Source organism: Lonchura striata, chromosome 12 (assembly GCF_046129695.1).
Source record: "Lonchura striata isolate bLonStr1 chromosome 12, bLonStr1.mat, whole genome shotgun sequence".
NCBI classification, from domain to species: domain Eukaryota; kingdom Metazoa; phylum Chordata; class Aves; order Passeriformes; family Estrildidae; genus Lonchura; species Lonchura striata.
Genome location: NC_134614.1, coordinates 1,353,394 through 1,374,829, shown reverse-complemented (window position 1 = coordinate 1,374,829; position 21,436 = coordinate 1,353,394). Strand labels below are relative to the sequence as shown.

The 21,436-nt window shown below is 50.4% G+C and overlaps 1 protein-coding gene across 1 annotated transcript in view; it reads right to left on the bottom strand.

The window, feature by feature from the left end:
- Positions 1–17,072, bottom strand: part of WNT7A (Wnt family member 7A) — a 34,657-nt gene extending 17,585 nt beyond the window's left edge. The window contains exons 1-3 of the mRNA XM_021546751.2: positions 16,876–17,072; positions 15,774–16,000; positions 5,018–5,289 (exon numbers count right to left, since the gene is read on the bottom strand). Coding sequence (XP_021402426.1) covers positions 5,018–5,289; positions 15,774–16,000; positions 16,876–16,946 — 570 coding nt within the window. The 5' untranslated portion in view covers positions 16,947–17,072. The remainder of the gene's footprint in view (positions 1–5,017; positions 5,290–15,773; positions 16,001–16,875) is intronic.
- Positions 17,073–21,436: the final 4,364 nt, after the last annotated feature.

The following is a 21,436-nucleotide window of genomic DNA, read 5'->3' as shown; positions in this document are numbered from 1 at the left end:
ACAGCAAGCACATCCCTGTGGAAGGAATCTCCTGGCTCCCCTGTGCCTCTGTGACTCCCTGGCACCCAGCTGCACCCAGGCAGCACTGTGCCTGCCAGGCAGACCAGCATCCCTGGGCATCTTTTGGGAGCAGAGCTCCTATCAGGAGCTGCTGGAATGCTGGGGTCCCTCTGCAAGACTGGTCTTCCCCAGGCAGGGCCACTCCAGTGGGACTGCAAGCCCACAAGCTGCACTCCCCTTTCACTGCATGTTTTCATGTGCTTTAAGATTTAGCTCAGGCAGAACGTTTACATCTCCAGAATTTCAGACCTATATTCAGAAAAATAGAAATGTTCTGTTGTTTTATCCTCTTTTATCAGCCCTGTCTCTTTCCTAACACGATGCTCACAGCTTTTAAGTTGCTCATCTGCAGGAGGTTGTGTTCTGTGCTGCTGCTGGTACTCAGCACAGAACACAACTGAAAGGGTAGTTAAAGAAAAGGGTATTTTGAGAGAGGTAGAAATAGCTGTCCCCTCCAGACAGAGTTAATTGCAGTGGTATTGCACACCACACAAGAAGAGGAACATGTTCAGGAAATCTCATGGCAGCAATGAGGTCAGAGAAGCAGCAAGTAAAGAGTCCCACAAGTGTGGTTTTCCAGGTCAGCTTGGGAGAAGCCCTGAGCTCACTGCTTTCCAAATGCCACCGTGTCACTGCATCATTGCTGCAGTTTTTTACAGAATAAAATATTAAACACACCAGTCTATTGTGATCCCTGCACGGTCCATTTCAGGAACACCTCCTGGGTGCTCCCAGCTTTGCTTGCTGTTGGCAGCAGCTCTGTCAGGCATGTCCTCCACATCCCCTGGGAGCCTCAGAGCGGAAGGGGAAATCTGAAATGCTCCTGATGCAGAGGATGGAGAGACATTGCAAAGTTAGTGTACCTACACATGCCTCCAAAGAGAAATGCTGAATAAAAATCCACCTTGATGTGCTCTTGAAGGCAAAAGCCTTCTAATGCAGTCTGTGCCCATGATTTATAACAATGACTCATAATATTGCATTATACTTAATATGATGTAACGCTGATGCAAGATGCCATTTGTGGAATTTCAATGTCACAGGGGAAAAAAAAAAAGGAGAGAGCAGTCTGGTCATGTACCTTGCCATGCTGTCAGAATGAAATGCTTACAGCCAGAATGTGTAGAGCCTTTCAGTATCTACCTTGCTATTTTTTAGCAGGATAACCTGGAGAATGACATTTCTGTTTCCTGGAGTATAAATATCTCTCAGACATATATTATTGTGTTACTTACAGTAATTTAATCAACTTCATATTTGAGAAGACAAATTTGCTAACAGACAATTCAGTCTTGCAATTATACCCCCTCACATGGAAGTTTGCAGGGCAAATAAGGATTATGCCTTTAAATTAATTGAAGCTTTATCTCCCTTTTCTGACCCAGCTGTTATGAATTCTCCTCCTGTTCTCACTGTATGGCTTGCTCCTTCCTGCAGTGAATCAGCACTTCAGGAAACACTAATTCAAAGAGAAAAGACACCCTAAACTCTGTTTCTGAAGGTCAGAAATCGCTGCTCTCCAGTAGGTTTGAGAAATGAGGTGAGGCTCGGGAGCTGCTCGGGCCAGTTTGGTGGGGTGTTGGTTACCCTTGCTCAGAACTCTGCCCCTGCTCTCCCAGCAGCCCAAGGAACTCATGTTACACAAGTGAGTCCTGCTGGATTGTCCCCCAGACAGACAGAGAAACTGAGTCAGAGCCCTTCAGCATGAGGGAAGCTGGCCCTGGCTGCAGCACCCACAGCACCCCTGGCTGTGTTTGTCATGGGGAGCAGCTGGGACTGGGTTGTGTCCCTCACTCTGCTCCCAGGGCTGCTCCTCACTGCATCCTGGGCGTGCCCCAGGCGTTTCCAGGCACTGCACGACCTGAGCTGTTCAGCAAAGGAACAGGGATGTTCTCCACCTATGACCTTTGAAATCCTCCACATCTGACACCCTCAGTTGTCTAATTTCCAGCAAGAGCTGACAGACTGTGGAATTACAGAGTATCCTGAGCTGGAAGGGACACTCAGAGATCACCCAGTCCAGCCCCTGGCCCTGCACAGACACCCCAACAATCCCACCCCGGGCATCCCTGAGATCATTGTCCCAAGGCTCCTGGAGCTCTGGCAGCCCTGGGGCTGTGCCCATTCCCTGGATAACTCTACCCCTGCTCTGACAGAGCTGTGTGTTCAGGATGTTCAGAGACTGCTGCTGGCATCCCAGGGAGCACAGAGATATTGCCTGGGTAAAACAGGACTGTGAGAGGCTGAAAAGCCTTGAACTGAGGTGTCCACAAATCCTGGATCAGGCTTTTCCTGGTGGTTCTCTGTCGGTTCATACCCTGCAGTCCCTTCTGTGCCCGTTGCTCCCAGTAAGCCCAGCAGACCATTCTCACCTGCCAAGATGAAATGGATGATTTTATCAGTGGTTCTCAAGAAGACAACTCAATATTGATGGATCTGTGTTTTTCTAGAGTGTATCCTGAACCACCTGCAGCAGGTGTCACCTTGAAGAAGGACCTTGTCACAGGTGAGCACCAGGTGAGTGGGCACAGCACAGTTTCACATTGCAAGACCAAAGAAGTAGAGAGGCCTGACTTTTGAACAGCATAGCAGTGCCTACAGGTGGTGGTAAGAAATCAATAAGAATTGATTTATTTTTGGAAGCCTGGTAGGTGCCAGTCTGTCTCCTAAGTGCATAAATATCATCAAAACCTAGCCATGGGCAAGTGAAACAAGACAAGAATTTGTAGCCTAGAGGAAAGCCACCATGAATAGATTGTGTGGAGGCTGATAAGATCCATACTGCTCCAAAATGGAGTTCCACCTCACAACAAGACTGTCTTTGTTGTGGAAGAGTCAGGTTATGAGAGTCCTGGCATGCCAAATACCTGTAATGGCCTTCCCTGCCAATTGTCTTTAAATACTATGATCTTTCACAGAGGAGCAAAGCCTGAAAGAAATCTCTCTAGCAAAAACATCATTTATTCATTCTCTACAGGACAGTGGAGCAACAAGCCACTTCTCAGTCCTGTTACTCTTTGTCTCCCCTGCAGATTTAAGCAGAGATTTGTTTGAACAAAGATGGGCAATTTTGCTCTGTGAGTGATGCAGGAAGAAGCGCAGAGTTATCTCTAGATCAGAGCAGTTCCTGAGCCTGCTGGAGAAATGGCAGATGGCCAGAGATAGCACAAATCACTGCTCTCCCAGATTACAATGTGGAGAGCTGAACCTTCCAGGCACAAGTTTCCGGGACAGCAAATTGTGCACAGAAAGGTGAGAAACATAAGGAGCCTGGTGGGGAGGCTGGGGAGGCTCCTGGAGCTGGCCTTCCCACAGCCACCTCCAGCACCAATGGCCCTCCTCTGCCCCAGGTCCATACCTGGGCGATAACTGAGGTAAACAATGCAACTTTTCTATTTGTCTGCAATTTTGAGCTTTGCTCTGGGGAAACATTTCGGGCCAGTAGGCAGTTCCAGCCATGTTTTCTGTCTGGTGTAGGCTGCTGTGTCATTTCCTGGGAATCTTTTACTGCCAGCACCCATCAAATACAAGCAGACCTTTAAAGGAAGTAGCTTTGTCGCAAAGGTGAAACTCCTCTGCTATTTTTTATTTCACTGGGTCTGTGCTTGTACAGCAGAGCAGCCTGTGGGTGTTGGTGTTTCACCAGGCTTTTCAGGATGTGCCTTCATGCTACCAGAAGCTGAGTAATAAAGATCTCAGGACCACTTGTTTTGCAAATATTAATGCTCAATCCCGGAGTTATTCTCAGAATTCAGGGTTCATTTTGCTGGTGTCGAAGTACAAGTTTTTGCACCACAGAGCCAGACACAGGCATTTGGGATACTACACAGAGTAAGACCCACAATCTTACCTATAAATCTCCTACAGTAGCATTAAACTAAAGAAGGGTTAGGCTTTTGTTTGGGGTGGAAATGGCTTTTCTTCAATACAATCTGCCTGGCTCCAGCATAACTGGAGATGTCTCAGAACCTACAGGTAATTACCACAACAAAAATAGCATCCACAAATTAGCTGCTGCTCCCAACTTCCTTCTCCCATTTGCCTTAAGTCACACTCACATGATGCTGGAATCAAGACTATTGCCTAGGAGGAGGTAAAAGGAGAGCTGAGGAAGCAGGGATTGACATCCCTGGGAGATGGGATCAGCAGAACTCCTGCAGGGAGAGCCCTGCTGGGCTGTGCTTGGCATCTGGGAGCACACAGACACACCTGGCTATTCCAGCTGCTGGAATTGGAGCCACAGCCCCATTGGAACTGCCTGGCCCACAGGGACCTGGGGAGCACAGCTCAGCCCAGGTTGGGTTCTATGCCTACCCTAGCTGCCACTGGAGATCAGAAACATGGCCATGGCAGCAAACCCAGGGTGTTCAGTGCCAGGGATCCCCAGGAAACCTGTGTGTGGGAGCTGCTGGAGTTCTGCCTTCCCCAGTGCTGCCTCTGCAGCAGCTGCTCTCAGTCCCAAAGGATGGGGTGGGTGGGTGGGAATGCTGCTGTACTGAACCCAAATCTATGTCACAGTGTGACACAGAGTGACAAGGACTCAGCCCGGGGTCTTGCTGCTGAAGCTTTTCCCTCCTTGCAGGAGCAGCTCTCACACAAAGAACAATGTTTGGGCAGCAGGGTTGAAAATGATCCCTTTTCAGCTGAGTGAGATGTTCATGTCTGAACCTGACAAGACTCCTGCTCGCCCACACAGCAGCAGACAGCTTTTACCAGAAGTACCGTTTGACTTCCCAGATAAAACATTTGTTTGATTTTTATTTTCCCCTTTCTTATAGCTGCAAAGAGTAACATTTAGACAAATGCTTGACGAGCAGATGGTCCAACAACCTGCAGAGGTGCCTACTTGTCTACCGTGAGTGCTGGCAGCCCGGCAACGCCGTGGTTCCGCTGCAGTGCCGGGCACCAAGCCCCAAGCCCGCCTCGGGACAGGCACGGGGACAGCAGGGCCACTCACCTTGCGCCCGGCCTCGTTGTTGTGCAGGTTCATGAGTGTCCTGGCGTTCTGCTTGATCTCCCGGGCGTCCACGAAGACCTTGGCGAAGCCAATGCCGTAGCGGATGTCGGCGGAGCAGCCGCCCCATTTCCAGCCCTCCTCCTTGTGGTACTGGCCCTGCTTCTCCTTGTCACAGCCGCAGTCGCTGAGGTTGCCCTGCGTGCAGGCCGCCGTGATGGCGTGGGCCACGCCGGCCGCGATGATGGCGTAGGTGAAGGCGGCCTCCCTGCTCCCTGCAAGGAGAACAGCCGTGAGCGGCAGCACGGCAGAGGGGAACGCAGCACCCGCGGGCCGACGGCACGGCCTGCTCCTGGGAAGGTGAATCTGCTCCCCTGGGACTGACCTGCTGGATGCTCATCTCTACAGCAATGGCTCTTCATGGGGCAGGTGGAGATCAAGTGTTGTTCAGGCTGACGCCTTTGGATTTTTGCTTTTCTATGTTTCAAACCCTGTAATGATTAATGCATAACTCTAAACTCCATATAGAGTGTTCCTTAACTGTCTCCGTGTTCTGGTCAGACACAAAATCCCTCTAGGCCTGAAACGAGCCTCAGGCTCCAAAAAGTGAACTGGGGGGAAGAAACTGGGGGTAAATAACTTAATTACCTGCAGTTGTAATTGGAGAATTAACCCTTGATATGTAAATGGACCAAACTGATAATTGTGTGAAAAACTTATGACCGTTATCCGTCCTGGGTGCAGTCTCTGGGAGGCTTTGACTGGCCAAGGTGTGTCTATTGAAGGCTTTTAATAAATACTCACTTTATTCTCTTAATCTTGCCTAGCCTCTGTTCTAGGGGGCCACTCCAAGGTATCAAGGCAGCTTCATCTCTATATTCCCAGATGTTATTAGAACTAGGCAAACTAAAAAGAAAAGGGTGGGGTGGCAAATGTTGGAGCTGAAAAATAAATAAAGAAAGGAAAACAAAATAGGTGGGCTTAGGGGTTAAATTGTTAAAGCACCCGTATTCAACCTTTTAAAAATTCAGCTTGGAAATAAGATTTTCTTTTAAAATTTAATTCTACACTAAATGGTATTTTTACAGGATGACTGCTTCTGTTTGACTCATGTTCTGAAAACATTTTAACTCAACTGGGAAATTTTTTTCACACTGTAGGTGTCAAAAAGTTTTCAACACTGACATTTGTACTGACTCAATGAAATAAGTCTTGGGTTTAATTTCAAAATTTCTCATAAAATGAAGAAAAAATCCTGACCTGTTGTAGGCACCATGACCAGAGCAAGGTGAAGTAACAGCTTTGCCAGAGGACTCTGAGACAGAGGTTGGGCCAATATTACTTTTTGTGACAAGGCCATAATGACACGTTTCTGTTCCCTGGCGGGGGGGGGGGGGGGGGTTTCTCAGTTTAAATCTAATATTTAATTTCTCTTTTTGAAGTTTTGTTGCATCCTGGTGTGTGTTTCCCACACGTGAATCCTGGTGTGTGAGGCTTTTGGGGCCAGTTCAGCTGAGAGAGGGCCCTCCACAGCCTGAGGAGGTTTGCAGAGGTTGCCCATCTATGTCAAACAGCCCTTAAAAATTTTTAGATGTCCCAGACCGAGAACTTGTCCTACTCTTATTTCTCCAATAACAAAATGCACAATAGGATCAGAATCAGGCTCTTAATTAGGGGAGTGCAGATGGGAAGATCCGCTTCCCTTCTCCAAGTGCTCGTCAGCTGAGTCCTGGCAGACCTCAGCTGCTGGCAAGAGTTTGTTACCCATGAAACAAGCCCATTGCATTTCACAAAAAAAATCATCACTTGGGAAAGAAACCTTACAACACTTCAGCCTTGGCTGCATCCCTTTTGTGTAATATGATCTGGATTTCTCTGCTGGTCTCTTTAATTATAAATGTTCACTCCCTTATATCGAGGAAGTAAAATGGAAAACAAGATGACACTATCACAATCTGTTAATAGTCAACTTCGTGCCCTCTAATAGCAAAGGCAGTATTCCCTAATATTGCAACGTGCTGCATTTATTAAGGAACTTAATAAATATTAAGGAACAGTCAATTATCCAACTTCCTCAAAGGATTCCTTATTTCTCCTTACTTAAACAAAAAAAAAAAATCATAAAATTATTTGGTTTGACCATGAAAATTACAGATGAGGATTTCTGGAACTCTTGGCTTTTTATAAAAATCTGAATGTGGAAAAGAAAGGTGAGGCTTTAGGTGTATTTGGAGTTGAGCTCCTCCTCCAGCTTACTCTCATCAACACCCTCACTGTTTTAAGCACAACACTATGAAAAAGGAACTGATAAACAATGTATAATAAAAAAGTCCAGTTTATCTCTCAGAGGGCAGCAATGCATCACACCAGGTTTCTGCTCCACAAAGCAGCAAATGGGACATTGTCAAAGAAATATTTTTGAATTGAATTTACATGTGGTTCTTTTTTCCCTTTGATTTTGATCGGATTACTTTTGTTCAGCACAAGTTATTTTCAAGATCTAGAACAAAAACCACTGGGAGATCATTTGAATCTGACATACTCAGCATTGTAGAGGCTGAGCAGCTTTTTTGTTTCTTAGAAGGGAGAAAATTGCAATGTAGAAAATATAAAATTAGTTGGTACAAGCAGAATCAGAAGCCAGTGTCAAGCTTGATTGTAAATTATGCTACATAAATTATTTTATAAGCTTGTCTTATTTGGGAGAAAATCTTAGCAGGTTTTTAAAATTTAAATTTTGAAGACTACAAGGTAAAAAAAGCAAGTGCCTAGAAGAATTTACCCAAGTAGGAAGTGCCTTGGCACTTGTGCAGTGGTGATAGAGAGATGTGGGTTTGTCACGTCTGCATTCAACTGTTCCTGTTTTTTCATAAATGATTGACTTTTTAAGTCTCATTACCCTAGCCTGGCTCACAAAAATGCCAGCATGGGAGGGAAGCTCAGACCAGCCTGAGTGTCTTCTGTGACAGTGCTTGAGGTCCCAGGGGATTGTGCCCAAGCAGGGTAACTTGGGTATGGGGGTGCTCCTGCCACTTTTAAGTAGAAATTCTACTCCCCTACTTTGGATTTCAGCAGAACTGAAATTCCTTGAGGGTCTGAAGGGAACGCATGGCTTTATCAAGGTATGGCCAAGCAGCTGCTCCTACAGATGTTAGGCAAAGGTGGAGAGTCACCTGTCACAGAACCATGGAATCCCAAATGGTTTAGGTTGGAAGAGACCTTAAAGCTCCACTCATGCACCCCTGCCAAGGGCGGGGCATTTCCACCTCTCCAGAGTGCTCCAAGCCCCATCCAACCTGCCCTGGACGTGTACAAGAATTACAAGACCTTCTTTCAGCTCCCAAATCACACATTCTTCTCCTTATCTCAGACAAACCATGGTAAACACTCCAGAGCTCAACTCCAAGCAGTGGAACCTCCAGAGAAGGATCTGGCAGCAGTCAGAGCTCGCTCTGGCCGTTCACAGGGCCCATGAGCTGGTGGGTTCCAGCCGTGGCTCTGCTGCCTCATCCTCACCTGGGGCTCTCTTCAGCCCTAGCCAGTGCCTCAGTCCTGTGGGAACAGGGGGGCTTCTCTCCAGGTGTTGGATAGAAATATCCTCCTGCTTCTCCTGTGTTTTTCTGGACTGCAGTGAGGTGTGCAGCACACTGCAGCTCCATTTGCTCTGATGGCAGAGAGCTGGGTATTGATGCAAAATTTATGCATCTGCTGATGCAGATCCTCTCCCAAGGCTCTGGAGTCCTGTCTGCAGACCCTGCACTGGGCAAGGCACTTTTCCCAGGCTGTCTGTACCTGTGTCTGTGAGCTCTGCACAGTCAGTCACCACACTGGGGTGCCAGGTGTCTCAAGGGGAAGCACTGAGAGGGTCACAGGTGGGTGTAGACACAGGGCTTCTCTCCTAACACTGAGCACAATTATACACAACCCATGCACACCTCAGAGCCTTAATTCTGCAAGAACTCACTGCATGCCTCTGATTTTGGATATTAATGTTTGCTAGACTGGGTTTGGGCTGATCAGCCTACCTACCAGCTGCACAGACTGGTCTGCATTCTGGTTTTAATTTAGGTAACTTCATTTGGATTAAGTTTAAATTTGAAAACTTTGTAAAAAATTCATTCACACAGATTAGAAATTGGAACTTATTTTTTAAAAGAAGTCCAATACCTTGATGTTGTTTGGGAAACAAAACCTAAGCCTGCAAAGTGCAGAGTGGATTTACTTGCAGAAAATCAGTAGGTATTCAGCAGTTTGGGATCTAAGGGTGTTTCTAAACAGCCTGTCCCGCCCTATCAGTCCCCCTCATAAATTGACTAAGCTGTGAAATAAAAGAGAGACAAATTTCTGTTTATCTCACTGGAAAACATGGGTTGTATTTTCTGCTATTTAAAGCCAAAGGGTCAGAGAGGGAGTTATCTGCAGTGACATGAGCTGAAATATGATTGGGAAAATATAAAGATGGAAAACACAGCATACCGTGCCAATTATGTGCCACAGCAAACATTACTCCTCATCTCTCTATAGAGGCCATAACTCACAGACTGGAAAAATGCAGAGCAGAACTCATCCTCTGCCTGCTCTGGGCTTTGCCTCCTCCTTCTTTGGTAGACTACGAATGGTTTGGCAGGTTTTTTTATTTCATCTTTCTTTAACCAAGTATGAGTGATTAGTAAGAATGGTAGCTTAAAAAAAAAATTGAAGTAGCCTCTTCCTAATTTTTTCTTCCCCTTTTGTACGAAGTTTGGGGGTTTGGAGCCTTAAAATCTTGTATTCAGTTGGAATTAAAAGGATGATTCCCTATAAGACAGCACTGTGGCTCCACAAAGATTAGTACAAATAAATAAAATACAGAGGGGCTTTAAGAGGCATTCAAGACTCTGGGGGTTTAGGCCCTGCCCACTTTCATGAGCTAAAGTTCCTTTCATCAACACGTGAAACTCTTGCAGAGGAAACACTCTGGCTGAAGTGATTATTTCTGAAAATACCACCATTAAATGTACAAAGTTATTACTCAAGGCATGTGCACTGCAAAAATCAGAGCCATTATTGTGGAGATCAAATAAGACTCTCCTTTTCAGAGGGCTCTGAGCCTCCACAGCCCAGCCCTATTGGGGAGCCCTGCCCCTGCCACAGGAGATCTTCCACCTTCCCAATCAGATGTAATCTCTCTGCTTCTCTGGAACAAGTACTCACAAGACACATCTGAAGACAGGTATGAAAATTTTGTGATGGGAATTCCAACTGCAGTGACCTTGGGGCAATGTTTTATCTTGTAGTGACAGTCCCTGCTGAGAAAGATTGACTTTTTGGCATAAAGCTGCTTTGGATGATCAGGCCATATTTCAGCCTGGCCTCTGTTTTGCCTGTAAATGACTGTTCTCCTGCAAGACACTGACAGTAAAAACTGGTTTTAGCACAGAAATTCAGACTCTGACTTCACCTGACTAGATAACAAGACTCCTGTTAATTACCATTTTTTTTTCTGTGCATCTTGGGGAGTTCATAACAGCAGTGGTTGAGAAAACAAAGTATTTCTCTAAATGCTGACCAAACCACGTAGTGCAGCAGCACTCAGAACCTTGTTTCCCACAGACCTGGGCAGGTAATCTTCCATGAAATACAAAAACAAGAAGGATTTTCCTGCCAGAGCTCCAGGAGCATTTGGACACTGCTCTCAGGGAAGCACAGGGAGGGATTGTTGGGGTGTCTGTGCAGCACCAAGGGTTGGACTTCATTATCCCTGAGGGTCCCTTCCAGCTCAGGAGATTCTGGAATTCTGGGATTCCACCAGTGGTTGTTGCACTTGGTCTATTATTCTGGAATTCTAACAATAACACTTTAAAACCTGACACAAGAGACAACAGCAGCATTTAAAATCAAAATGCTCCCTGAAATGATTGAAGATTAAATCTGTTCTTCAGCACACTTGTATTGGGATGCTTTCACAAGTGCTTGTCTATAACACAGTGACAATGTAATGATTTACTTATAACTTTCCTGTTATTTTTTGTGTTAAATGTACCCAGCCAGAGAGGAAAATGTTCTAGATCTTCTTCTCTTTCCCATACCAGCAGGAGAGCTGACAGCTCTGAACAGGCTAGTGAAGGGTTTACTTTGTAGGACAGTTGCCATTTGTTTCCACAGTCAGGAGTGGGAATGTCACTCTTCCCTTAAGTTGTTAGAAGCCATAGAAGAAAAGTTGATTTTAGTATCTGGAAAATGAATCACTGCTGAATTCAATGCAGTGCAGAGCCAACAGTGCAGTGGATAAAGGAAAGCCAGCAGGCTCTCCTGGTTTAGCGTGTGCCTCAGTCCGGGAGGATCCCTGAGCCAGAGGCATCGGGCACAGTGTGCAGATCTGCTGGGCTGCCCTGCTGTGCTCATCAGCTTTGGGACCAGCCTGTCTATGGGGATTCTTCTTTTGATTTCAGCTTTCCTTATTCCCAAGAGTAATGTCAGGTGGGTGAAGTATCGACATGATTATTCTGAAGCATTTTCCAGGGTAGAAGAGAGTGAAGAATTAATGCATTTTAGTAAGGCCAGGATGAAGACCTGGCTGAAATGTTTTGCTGAAATTTTCCTTGAAAACCACTACTCACACCTCAGGACTCCCTCCATCCTCCTTCCCCGCTGGGTCCTTGCAGCCTCTGCAGGGGTCTTGTGCCTCTCTTTTCTCAGATCTTTCCTGAGGAGTCTCCACTTGGCCGTGTCCCTCTGCTGTCAAACAGTTTGTACCACTTCACTCTCTTGTTTAACAAGTGCCAGTGCTGCTCATTTGTGGCAAAAGGAGATTTTTTTTTTTTTCCCTATGATGTCAATGTGGTGGTGCCCTCCAGATCCCATGAAATGCAGTCGTGTCCCAAGGCAGTCCTTTGAGACAACAGCAGAGTCACTGCTGGCCACCTGCTCACAAAGTTCACCCTGCAAAACGAGCCCCTGAGGCACAGCCTTTGTCACAGCTCTCACTCTTCCTGTGATCCAGCAGAGCCCAAATCTGATTTTCAGACTCTATCAAAGGCATCTCTGGCTATTCAGATCCTTAGGCTTGAGCCACGTTTCACCTGAAGACAGACAGGCAGGAGGGTTTTGGCCTATCCTGCTTTAAAAATGTTGGTTTTGATTGTGGCCGTCCTCAGGAACAGAACTGCTGACCACCATGGCAAATAGATTTGGTTTTAAGTGTGTCCATAATTGCAGTGTTGCATCATCTCCACGGTTATTTTAAAAATTCTCTCTGTGACTCTACATTATTAATAAGGTGTCTGTGGAATGGTCTAGAAAAATCATCCCTGTGTTGACCTGGACTCCATCGTTCCCTCTGTGACCAGAGCAGAACAATGTGATGGCACTTAGTGTCTTCTCTTTGTGCTCCTGGCACTGCTGGCACCAGCTGGCACGAGGGTTACATCCACAGGGTGTCAGGAGGGGAGAATTTCTCTTTGGAAGGGCAAAACAGATAAAATGACCCAGGAAATGGAGAGTGAGTGCTGAGCACTGGTTGGAAGCTCACTGCAGTGAGCAAGAAACTCAAGTCTATGAGCACAAATATGCTCTAGGATGAATTCAAATGGTTGCTCACTGTACCTCTACAAAAACTCCACAAATAAACTATCACTTCACTGGGTGATGGATTGTATGTGAATTTAAAAAAATACTCACATGCTACAGGTTAGAACAGGGAAATATTTTGATGCTTTCCTCTAGAGAATTCCAAGTGTTTAAATAAGGTTAATATTCCTTTTGTCATTTTAAAGATAGGAAAATAGAAACACAGAAGAGAGTGCTATGATCCCTTAGCTACACAACAGCAGGTCCAGGAGAGGAATTGTTCTGAACAGCAATAAGAGAATTTAAATAATTGCAGTACCTTTGCATAACATTCATAGAATAGATTACCCAGCAAGGGTAAAAGCAAAGGAAGCTGGAACTGAAGATGTGGCTTGGTGTGCCATCAAAGCTGCGGGCTGGGAAATAGATCACAAGAGTCTCTGGTACCTAAGAGAGCTTATTTGTAAGGACTGGCACACACAAACCCCATTTCCACAGGAGTTACTTGGGCACATCCTCCCAGGCTGCTGGCCATGGCCAGGACACACCACTGTCACCCTGAAGGCATCTCCTTGTCACACAGAAGCCCAGCCGTGCCCCTCCAGAGGCAAAGGGAGCCTCGCAAAGACAGGGGGATGAGCTCACGTGTGGCTCATTGATTTTATTGCAAGTGGCAAGACAAAGGTGCCCTACACTCCCCAGGAAATAACTTCAGGGTGCCATCACCTGAAAGGTACAGTCCGTTCTTAAATGCCAGGGAAGGGACTGGTGTGCTTGAGGCTGTTGGAACAGTATTTTGGAACACACCTTGTCAAAGGCTAATTTAAAAAGCAACAAGGGTCATTATCCTCACCAAATGGTAACCTGACTTGTTCTGGTGCTCTGTCACCTGGAAACATTTCCTGTAGGGCTTCATGGTCCTTCATGTCCCACATCTCTCTTTCCTATTCAGGGTAAGGCCCTCAGGCCTGATCTCCTTTCTGTGGACACCAAATTCGACTTATGGCTTTATAGCACATAGGTTACACCCTTTTTAATCAAGGCAAAATATTATTTCTTTGGATAGTAACCTGGAACACACCCTAGCAGAGACCCTTGGGAAAGAGCAAGAGATGCCTTTTCCCCATAGCCATAGAAAGATGAGCTGTGTCAGGTGTTCAGAATTTCTATACCTGCTGATAGGGAAAGCAGAAGGACAAGGAGATCACCTGAACAGAACAGTTACATTAAAATATTTTGTGGTGTTTGAGAGCCTGAGTAGTTTTATCCTTAAGACCACAGGAATGTCTGTGCAAAAGAAAAATTCACCCCTGGATTTCAACCCTCTGTGATTTTTACCAAAGTTTACTTTAAAATTAACATATATAACCTGTTTAAATTTGAGGGTTTTGCTATTCTTTAAAATATTTTTATGGAGTTTTGTAATTTGGATGCCATTCAACTCTTGACTGTGTTCTGAAACCAAAGAAGAATTTGCCCTATCCATCTTAGCCTCGTAATGGATAGATAGAACATATTAAGAGTTATCACCTCAAAGACAGATCAAAGTCTACTTCCTTTGATATTGACTTTCTTTAAAAGGACCTAAATATAACCCGCAAGCTAAATAATTCAATTTTCAGAGTGAGGGAAGGAACTGAGAGCATGTTTACACAACAGACCACAACAACTCTGCAATTTTCTAATTTCTGGGAGAAGAAAACTCCTTCTCACATTTTCTGTTTAAGGAAATATTACTGTTTGACTAGAAGAGCCCAAACCTGCCAGCCAGCCAAATGGACTCTCACTGACAGAAGTGGCAAACACTTGCCTGCATCACTGACAGGAAGGGCTCAGCTCAAGGAACAGAAACAATGAGCTAATCTGAATAAATGCTCCATTTTCAGAGGTCTCCCAGTGTTGTGCGGGGGGCTTTTCACCTCCTCTACTTGAGCCACTCTGATTATCAAAGGTTTTGAAAGGCAGGATTTTCAAACTGAGCCGAATTCTTCACTTCCTCTTTTTTCCTTACCTGCCTAAGCTCTGGATAACACCTACCAGCGTGCACTGTGTGATAAAACACACTCAGTCTTCTCAGGGGCTCCAGAGCAGAGTGGCAAGGCTGTGCCTCTGTGTTTCCTGGGAGTGCCAGGAATGAGGGCCTGGGACAGATGCTGCCATGGGACTGATCAGGGTCTGGAGACAGCCCATCCACAGGGCTCCCCCCAACTGCTTGGGACTCCCCTGGCCCCTGTTCTCTGTGCTGCCTGCTCTCCTCATGAAACATCCATGTTTCCTACCATGCTAAGCATCGCTTGATGGGGCTTCTGGGTTCTAGCAACTTCATTTTACATGGAGAAGAGACAGAAACCTTGGATCCTTCTGGATGTGGAATGCAGTGCTGTGAGTGATAAGCTTTCAGTGATGGCTCTAAAAAAGACTAGCCTGTATTTGGAAAACACATTCCTTGGTCTTTGCATTTTAAGTGGAATCAAAGAAACATTGGGTAAATTTCACTACAGTGTTTTGCAGGATGGGGGCTTGAGAGTCTTAACCTCAGACCCATTTCTTCAGGTATTTGCATTTGTTATTATTAATGCTGTTTAGTTCAGAATTTGGATATATTTTGTACTGCTGCAACGACCAAAGACATGGGAAATGGAAGTGGATTGGACCAGCGTTTGTGAATGTCCTTACATCTTAAAGCAAAACATACCCACTCTTCCTCATGGCACAGAGGTACAGCTGCTGCGGAAGGATTTTGTGTGGTGGGAATTTCTCACAGCAAGACTGATGACTGTGCTTGGGTCCCACCAGGCACAAACATCAAACCAACACCCCTGGCGGTGCTTGCACTGCAGAAGTGCAGCTCCAGCTCTGCTCAGCATTCTGGCTCTTCCTGCTGCCTTCAACAAGAGCCAGCTCCTTTTTTCCCACTCCTAAGTACAATAATAAGGTCCTGTGCACGCAAACGGGAAGCTTTTCTGAGAGGATCTCTGCGAGCAGGGCTGTGAAATAGTGTGGTGGCACACAGGGAAGCGAAGCACAGGCAGGTGCCCTGCCGGGAGGGAGCAGGTCGGCAGCAACAGCGCCCAGGCACACACACTCTCAGCACCCATCCTGCCAGGCTGGCAGGCTGGGAGCTGTCCCCAAGCACAGCAGCCGTGCCCGTGCCACCCCCGGGTGCCCCCCATGCCCTCGGGCGGGCGGCAGCAGAGGCGAGAGCACGTACCCACTTTGAGCTCCTTGCCGAAGACCGTCCGCTCGCCCAGGGCCGAGCAGTTCCAGCGCCCGTTGCGGAACTGGAACTGGCACTCGTTGATGCCCATCTGGGACCCTTCCCCGATGACAATGATCGCGTCGGGCCTGCTCTGGCAGATCGCCCGCTGCCGGGGGGCGAGCCCCGGGATCTTGTTACAGATGATGCTGGCTCCCAGGGCCACCACAGAGGAGAAACCCCTGCAACGACAAGACACCGGCGATGGCTGGGGGCAGGCTAGTCCCGGCGGCAGAGCAGAGCCCGCTGCCTCCCCGTGCTGCGGCTCTGGCGCTAGCAGGTGCCCCGGAGAGCGCCCGCCTTTCCCCTGTCGCTGCCCTCTCCCTGCCCCTCTCTCCAAGCCGAGGCAGAAATGGGCAGCGCGTTGGCTCCTGCCGAAACAGGACCAAACTTCCTCCTTCGAGAATTAAAGTGCGTGCAGCGGCATTGTCTGGCCCGGCCGCGCACAGGCAGAGGGCTGGGAGGGTTGTCCCAAACCTTCCAAGCAGTTAGGGGAGAGAGGAAGAGAGGGAAAGAGGGAGAGGGAGGGAAGGGATGGAGGGGGACAACCCACGCTCCCTGCCCCAGGGCCGTGCCGCCTCCTCCCGCACCCAGCGCACCTGGCCGGGGATCCTGCGGGTCCGGAGCGCCGCCGCCCTCCCTGCGCCCCTCCCGGGGCGGGCGGCGTTGTCTCCGAGCGGCAGCGGCCGAGGGATGTCCCTGCGGGAGGCGCGGGCAGGTACCGGGCAGGGAGCGGCCGGGGCACCCGCACCGGGCCGCCGGCCGGGCTGGGGAAGGGCCGGCAGCCCGGGGACCCAAGCAGCCTCGCACATCGCGGGGGCCGCCGCCTCGCCCCGATGGAGGGCTGCTCCGAGGTGCAGGCGCTTTACCTGTCTTTTGAGAAATAATCGTGATCTCCACTATCATCACTACTTCTTTTTTTTTTTTTTTTTTTTTTTTTTTTTTTTTTTTTTTTTGAGACTTCTCCAGTTAAATAGTAACAGGTCTGGGCAGGTTGGGCTGAGCGCGAAAGAGAGCGCAATTGTTATAAAGGAAAGAAAAAAAAAAAGTTACTTACCCGATCTTGATATACACAATCCCCAGGCTCAGGAAGATGTGGAAGATCCAGCGCCTTGTTTTCCTGTTCATATTCCTTGCTTGCCGTGGCTCAGACCAACACGCGAAACGATGCCCGGCGCGCTCGGGGCCGGGGCCGCTCCGTCCCTGGCGGTCACGGCCGCCCGGCTGAGCGGGGCAGCCCCCGTCGCGCCCCGCAGCGCCCGCGGCTCCGCGCCGAGCCCCCGCCGCCGCTCAGCATGGCCCTGCCGGGGCTGCGCTCCGCCCGCGCTGCCGGCCCCGCTCCGGCCGCGGGCGCTGTCCGGGAGCGCGGCGCTGGACGGGCTCCTGCGGGAGCCAGCCGCGTCCCCACCTTCGCTGTGAATTGGCTCTCTCTTCTTCACACAACCAAACACCCCCCCCCCCTTTTTTTTTTTTCTTTCTTTCTTTTTTTTTTTTTCTGTCTCTTTCTGTCTTTTTCAGCTACTTGGGCGTGTTCTCCAAAGGAGGGAGTTGTCCAGCTGGGGGGAAAGCGAGGCGGGGAGGTGGGCAGGAGGGGAACAGGAGCAGCAGACGGATCACCTGCCTGCGGGCAGGCTCAGCGCAATCCTCCTCCTGCGGGCACGGCCCGGGGGAACGCGGCGGGGGCTCCGGGGGGTGTCACCGGGGGACGCCCCCGGGGCTGGCCCCGGCCCGCCGGGCGGCATTGGGGGCCCGCACCCCGCGCTGCTCCGCGCCGGCAGCGGGGCCGCAGCTTTGACTCCGCGCTCGCCGCCCGCTCGCCGGGGCCGCCGAGCACCTGGGGCCGGTTTTATGCGTTTGTCCCGACGCTCCTCCCCCCGGTCTGCCTCCCGCGTGTCACGGGCTGTCCCGCAGCCTCCCGGTCCCCGCGCCGAGGTGAGCCCCGGGCGGCCGCGGCATTCCCGGAGCGCCGCCCCGCCCGCACCAGGGGGCTCGGCGCCGGCAGGTGCGGGGGGAGCCGCCGAGAGGGAGCCCCGTGTACCCGCAGTGACCTCCCCGCCGCTTTTGTGGCCGATCCTTCCGGTGACAGGGCAGGGCTCGGTCCCCGTGGCAGTGGGCGCACGTCCGTGTCCGCGGTCCGAGCCCACGCCGGGGGCGGCCCGGGGGCTGCGGCCGCCCGGGAGCTCCGCGGAGCCGCCTGCCTGCCGCGGGCGGGGGCGCCGGGCCGGCCGGGAAGAGGATCCCGGCTCCTCGTTGCGGGAATTTACACGGATATGGTGACTATTTTATTATCCACTTAAAATATTTCAAACAGGGAGGTTACCTAAATGATAACAGGGGTGTGGTGCGGGAATTGTTCTGCTGATAATGTTTTTCTGATGACAGAAACACTATGACGGGATGCCTCAGCGTCCCTCGGAGGAGCCGGGCCAGAGCCCCCCGAGGAGTCGGGCTGGAGCACCTCTCACGGGGCAGCGGCCGCGGCCGCATGGACCCCCTGCTCTCCCGAACCACCCCAGGGGGGTCCAAGCGGGGCGCAGCCGGTCCTGGGGGGTGGGCCAGGTCCGTCCCTGCCGACTTCCCGGGACAGCGAACGGGCGTCCCAGTCCAGCTCTCCATCGCTCCGCATTCCCCCGTGCGGCCGATGATTCCCATCACCTCGGCGCCCCGCAGCCTCTCCGTGCAGCCGGGCCGTGCTTCCCACTGCGCCCGGAGCCAGCGGGCGGCCCGGCCCCGGCCCGACACGGAGTACGGAGCGAAATGCAGGGGTGAGGGGGTGCGGGGTGTGGGAGTGCAGGACTGCGGGGTGCGGCGTGCAGGGTTCGGGGAGTGAGGGGTGCGGGGAGTGCAAGGTGCGAGGAGTGCAGGGTGCGGGAAGTGCAGGGTGTAGGGCGCAGGATTTCGAGGATCTCGGGGTCGGGGTTCGGGGTTCGGTTCTGTTCGGGGTTCGGGTGCGGGGGAGCCCCGCGCCCCGCGGGCAGCGCCGCCGCAAGCTCTTTGTCAGAGCGGCACCTGGTGGGCACAGGCGGAACTGCAGGCGTGGACAGCGCAGCGGGGAGGGGGGAGAGGGAAAAGGGGAGAGGGAAAAGGGGAGAGGGAAAAGGGGAGAGGGAAAATCGGAGAGGGAAAAGGGGAGAGGGAAAAGGGGAGAGGGAAAATCGGAGAGGGAAAAGGGGAGAGGGAAAAGGAGAGAGGGAAAATCGGAGAGGGAAAAGGAGAGAGGGAAAAGGGGAGAGGGAAAATCGGAGAGGGAAAAGGAGAGAGGGAAAAGGGGAGAGGGAAAATCGGAGAGGGAAAAGGGGAGAGGGAAAAGGAGAGAGGGAAAAGCGGAGAGGGAAAAGGAGAGAGGGAAAAGGGGAGAGGGAAAAGGGGAGAGGGAAAAGAAGGAGAAGGAAAAGGGGAGAGGGAAAAGGAGAGAGGGAAAAGGAGAGAGGGAAAAGGAGAGAGGGAAAAGGGGAGAGGGAAAAGGGGAGAGGGAAAAGGGAAGAGGGAAAAGAAGGAGAAGGAAAAGGGGAGAGGGAAAAGGGGAGAGGGAAAAGGGGAGAGGGAAAATCGGAGAGGGAAAAGGAGAGAGGGAAAAGGGGAGAGGGAAAATCGGAGAGGGAAAAGGGGAGAGGGAAAAGGAGAGAGGGAAAAGCGGAGAGGGAAAAGGAGAGAGGGAAAAGGGGAGAGGGAAAAGGGGAGAGGGAAAAGAAGGAGAAGGAAAAGGGGAGAGGGAAAAGGAGAGAGGGAAAAGGGGAGAGGGAAAAGGGAAGAGGGAAAAGAAGGAGAAGGAAAAGGGGAGAGGGAAAAGGAGAGAGGGAAAAGGGGAGAGGGAAAAGGGGAGAGGGAAAAGGGGGAGAGGGAAAAGAAGGAGAAGGAAAAGGGGAGAGGGAAAGGGGGAGAGGGGAAAGGGGAGAGGGAAAAAGGGAGAGGGAAAAGGAGAGAGGGAAAAGGAGAGAGGGAAAAGGGGAGAGAGAAAAGGAGAGAGGGAAAAGAAGAAGGAGGAAAAGGGGAGAGGGAGAGGGGAGAGGAGAAAGGGGAGAGGGGAAAAGGGAGAGGGAAAAGGGGGAGAGGGAAAAGAAGGAGAAGGAAAAGGGGAGAGGGAAAGGGGGAGAAAGAAAAGGGGAGAAGAAAAAGGGGGAGGGAAAAGGGGAGAAGGAAAAGGGGAGAGGGAAACGGGGAGAGGGAAAAGGGGAGAGGGAAAAGCAGGAGAGGGGAAACGGGGAGAGGGGAAAAGGGGACATGGGAGAGGAGAAAGGGAAAAGGGTGAAAGGGAAAAGGAGAGAGGGAAAGGGGGAGAAGGAAAAAGGGAGAGGGAAAGGGGGAGAAGGAAAAGTGGAGAGGGAAAAGGGGGAGGGAAAAGGAGAGAGGGAAAAGGAGAGAGGGAAAAGGGGGGAGGGAAAAGGAGAAGGAAAAGGGGAGAGGGAAAGGGGGAGAGGGGAGAGGGGAAAGGGGAGAGGGAAAATCGGAGAGGGAAAAGGGGAGAGGGAAAAGGAGAGAGGGAAAAGCGGAGAGGGAAAAGGAGAGAGGGAAAAGGAGAGAGGGAAAAGGGGAGAGGGAAAAGGGGAGAGGGAAAAGAAGGAGAAGGAAAAGGGGAGAGGGAAAAGGAGAGAGGGAAAAGGAGAGAGGGAAAAGGGGAGAGGGAAAAGGGGAGAGGGAAAAGAAGGAGAAGGAAAAGGGGAGAGGGAAAAGGAGAGAGGGAAAAGGGGGGAGGGAAAAGGGGGGAGGGAAAAGGGGGGAGGGAAAAGGGGGGAGGGAAAAGGGGGGAGGGAAAAGGGGGGAGGGAAAAGGAGAGAGGGAAAAGGGGGGAGGGAAAAGGAGAAGGAAAAGGAGAGAGGGAAAGGGGCAGAAGGAAAAGGGGAGAGGGAAAAGGGGAGAAGGAAAAGGGGAGAGGGGAAAGGGGAGAGGGAAAAGGGGGAGAGGAAAAGGGGGAGAAGGAAAAGGGGAGAGGGAAAAGAGGAGAGGGAAAAGCAGGAGAGGGGAAACGGGAAGAGGGGAAAAGGGGAGAGGGGAAAGGGAAAAGGGTGAGAGGGAAAAGGGGGAGAGGAAAAGGGGGAGAGGGAAAAGCAGGCAGCAGCGGGCAGCCCTCAGCACCTCCAGGGCGTTTGGGGCGGTGGGAGCAGCTGCCCCGAGGCTTTTGCAGCCTCCAATGTAATAAAAGCTCCCAGCCCTGGAGCACACCCAGCACCAGGAACAAGGGGATGGGCCAGAGCCCACAGGTGTGTGTGGAGGGCAGTAGGTATTGATGAGAACAAATTCAAGGCTTGATACAGGTCCTCTTTGGGTGGAGAAACCCCCTGGAAGAGTGAAGTGCCATTAGGAGGCAGCAGAAAGGCCGTGCTCCACTCCCTGGGTCACCAGCAGGGACCACGCTGTTGGTGCTGACAGAGCTGTGCTCCACCCCAGTGCCACGAGCAGGGGGCAACAAGGACAGGTGTGCAACAGCCAGAGGTTTGGGAATCTGGAAGAGCTGCCCTGCCCACACACGACAGGCTCCTCCAGCAAATACATCCACAGCTTTTTGTGCTTCATTTCTCTGATTTTTTTTTTGTTTGTTTGTTTCTAATGTGGAAGCTAGTGATGATCTGTATAATTCAACCTCAGGTGTTTAACACAGCACACTGATATGGGGCAGGTAA